We start from the raw sequence: 2500 nt of genomic DNA, 5'->3' as shown, positions 1-2500 counted from the left end.
CGAGGTGATTTCCGTCTCGAGAAGCTGGTGTTTCTTTATGAAGTTGTTGGCACTTTTTACGTCTTTACCAAAATCCTTAACAAAAAAAAAAGACTTTGTGAGAACCAAAGTCATCGCAATGCGACTCAACTTCCACAGCAGCTGCAAAAGACTTACCTTGGACGTCAAATGGTTCTCTACTTCAGTGATCCAAGACTCCAAATCGCCAACATTTGTCTCGAATGTTTGCCGCTGGATAGCTTCCTTCAACCGCTGCCCTTTGTTGTTTGACATATCAGCAAGAAATTTCCACAGTTCATCAACGTCTTTCAGCCTCGCTTGTACGGTTTCACGTGATTGAGGCGTGGAAGTCAGCAGCGCATGCCCAGCTTGTAGCACGTTGTCAAGTTGACCTTTGTTTGCAGTGAGCTCCGCTTCAAATGTCTGATGTTTTTGTTGCTTCTGTAGCAAGTTTGATGTTTCTCGGTATGATGCTTCAGATGCTGTTTGGAGTTTGTCTTTCATCCATGACTCGACCTGCGAGGAATCAGAAATTAATCGTATCTAGCTTACTTTCGAACGACGTTTCTCACTTTTGGTACAAACTTCTTTGTAACATACATACTGTGATGTAGTAAAAAAAAAAGTAAAGTGAAGTCTGTTTACGAGCCAAGTGGCCCATCAGAGCCGGTTTCTGTGGCATGAAGCGACTTGGAGTATTTTTTTACCCTCCTCTGAATGGGATGCCAGTCCATAGCAGGGTTACCCCCCAGCATTTCGCCGGTACCCATTTACACACCTGGGTGGAGAGAGGCACCGTGGGAGTAAAGTGTCTTTTTCAAGAACACAAAACAATGTCCCCGGCCAGGACCCGAACCCGGACAACTCGATCCGGAGTCGAGCACACTAACCATGAGGCCACCACGCCTCACACACGTGATGTAGAGTACCAATAATCTCTCTCGTTCTGCCTTTGTTAGCAAAGAACATTTTCCATTTGAACGTCAAAAAATAAACTTTTGGCCTTATCAAAAGAGCAGTTGGTCAAATGTCTCGAATCCTACGTAAAAGTATAAGAATCAAAAGGAGAAAAAGGGTTTAAATGCTGATTCGTTTACTACTTTTGAATTATTATTATTATCATCATCATCATCATCATCATCATCATTATTCGTTGAAGTGTTGTATCTCGCTGAGGCGAAGCTTCGAATAAGCAAATGTGATAACTGCCGTTCATATTCTGTCCAACTCTCAAACCAGGATTCCTAGTGATTCTGGGTAGTTCCAGTCTTTAGCGAGAGCAAACGGACAAAACAGAAATTTCCAAAGAAATAACCGTTACCCCCCACGAAGGATTCGAACTACCTTGGATCGGCTTGGAAATTAGGCCACTTAGACCCATTTATGAGCTTAATGAAGCCAAAGCAAAAACACATGCAATCTTGTGTTTCCTTACCTCCTCTGCGTCCCTCAGAAACTGAAACACTTTTCTAGACTCGCCCAAATCTCCAGCCTTCACAGTGGCCATCTTTTTCAGTCTTTCCCAGTTTCCCAGGACCTCTTCGTAACGCTGAGCTATCAAGTCTGAGTCAACGTGTTCCTGTTGTATTAGCTGGTCAGAGCACTGCTGCAGAGCCTTGATCTTCTCTTCATAAGCCGCGATGGATTTTTCAAAGTTGAGTTGGTTCTTCAGCAATGTCTCCACTGTATCTAGACTGTCGCTGAATTCCTCCGCTTGAAGGAACGCCTCTTTGGTTGCTATCCACGAATCGGATTGTTCAGCGTCTCGCAAAAATAGCTACGTGAAAAAAGACAAGGTCAAAAGGCGGTATAGTCATAATTGCCACAAAACCACAAAAAACTGAAGGATTCTGTGATGTCATATCGGACTGGGATTGACTTTAAGCCCTTACAAATAGTGAAATGAAAAAAATGAACACTAAATGAACTGAAGAGAGCTATTTTCTTGGAATGGTGACTCAGGGATAATCGGTAAGAATCCGATTGCTCCTTTGCAGGAGTCGAACCTTCGACCTTCCGATTACAAGTTCGGATGCTCTACCACTGAAGAGATTTTTTTGTCGATGTTGACTCGGGGATACTCGGAAAAATCCGAGTGCCTCTTTGCAAGAGTCGAACCTACCAACTTCCGATTACTAGTTCGGATGCTCTAATACTGAAGAGAGTTTTCTTTATTTGTCGATGTTAACTCGGGGATTCTCGGAAAAAACCCGAGTGCCCCTTTGCAGGAGTCGAACCTACGACCTTCCTTCCGATTACCAGTTCGGGTGCTCTTCCATTCAACAAGTAAGCACATGACCTTGAAGCATGTAACTAACTCTTTTCTTTGGAACAAAGCTGGGGATTTTAGGGCACCGATTATACGCCCAAATATGGACAAAAGTCATATCATATCATATCATACATCTTTATTTACGCTCGGATTTTTAGAGTAGCTTGGTGCAGCTAATATCTCCGAGCATTTACCCTCCCAACCATGATACACCACAGAAGACAGACC

General features: G+C 43.4%; 1 protein-coding gene across 2 annotated transcripts in view; it reads right to left on the bottom strand.

Moving 5' to 3' along the window:
• The window catches only part of LOC137985391 (spectrin beta chain-like), a 70382-nt gene that overhangs the window by 11069 nt on the left and 56813 nt on the right, over window positions 1-2500 (bottom strand). For both annotated transcript variants that reach the window (XM_068833002.1, XM_068833003.1), the window contains 3 exons: window positions 1436-1777; window positions 157-516; window positions 1-75 (listed from right to left, as the gene is read on the bottom strand). The exon at window positions 1-75 is cut by the window's left edge and continues 107 nt beyond it. In XM_068833002.1, coding sequence (XP_068689103.1) covers window positions 1-75; window positions 157-516; window positions 1436-1777 — 777 coding nt within the window. The remainder of the gene's footprint in view (window positions 76-156; window positions 517-1435; window positions 1778-2500) is intronic.

Source organism: Montipora foliosa, chromosome 14 (genome assembly GCF_036669935.1).
Source record: "Montipora foliosa isolate CH-2021 chromosome 14, ASM3666993v2, whole genome shotgun sequence".
NCBI classification, from domain to species: Eukaryota; Metazoa; Cnidaria; class Anthozoa; order Scleractinia; family Acroporidae; genus Montipora; species Montipora foliosa.
The sequence above is the reverse complement of the archived record's forward strand: the minus strand, read 5'-3'. Positions and strand labels throughout refer to the sequence as shown.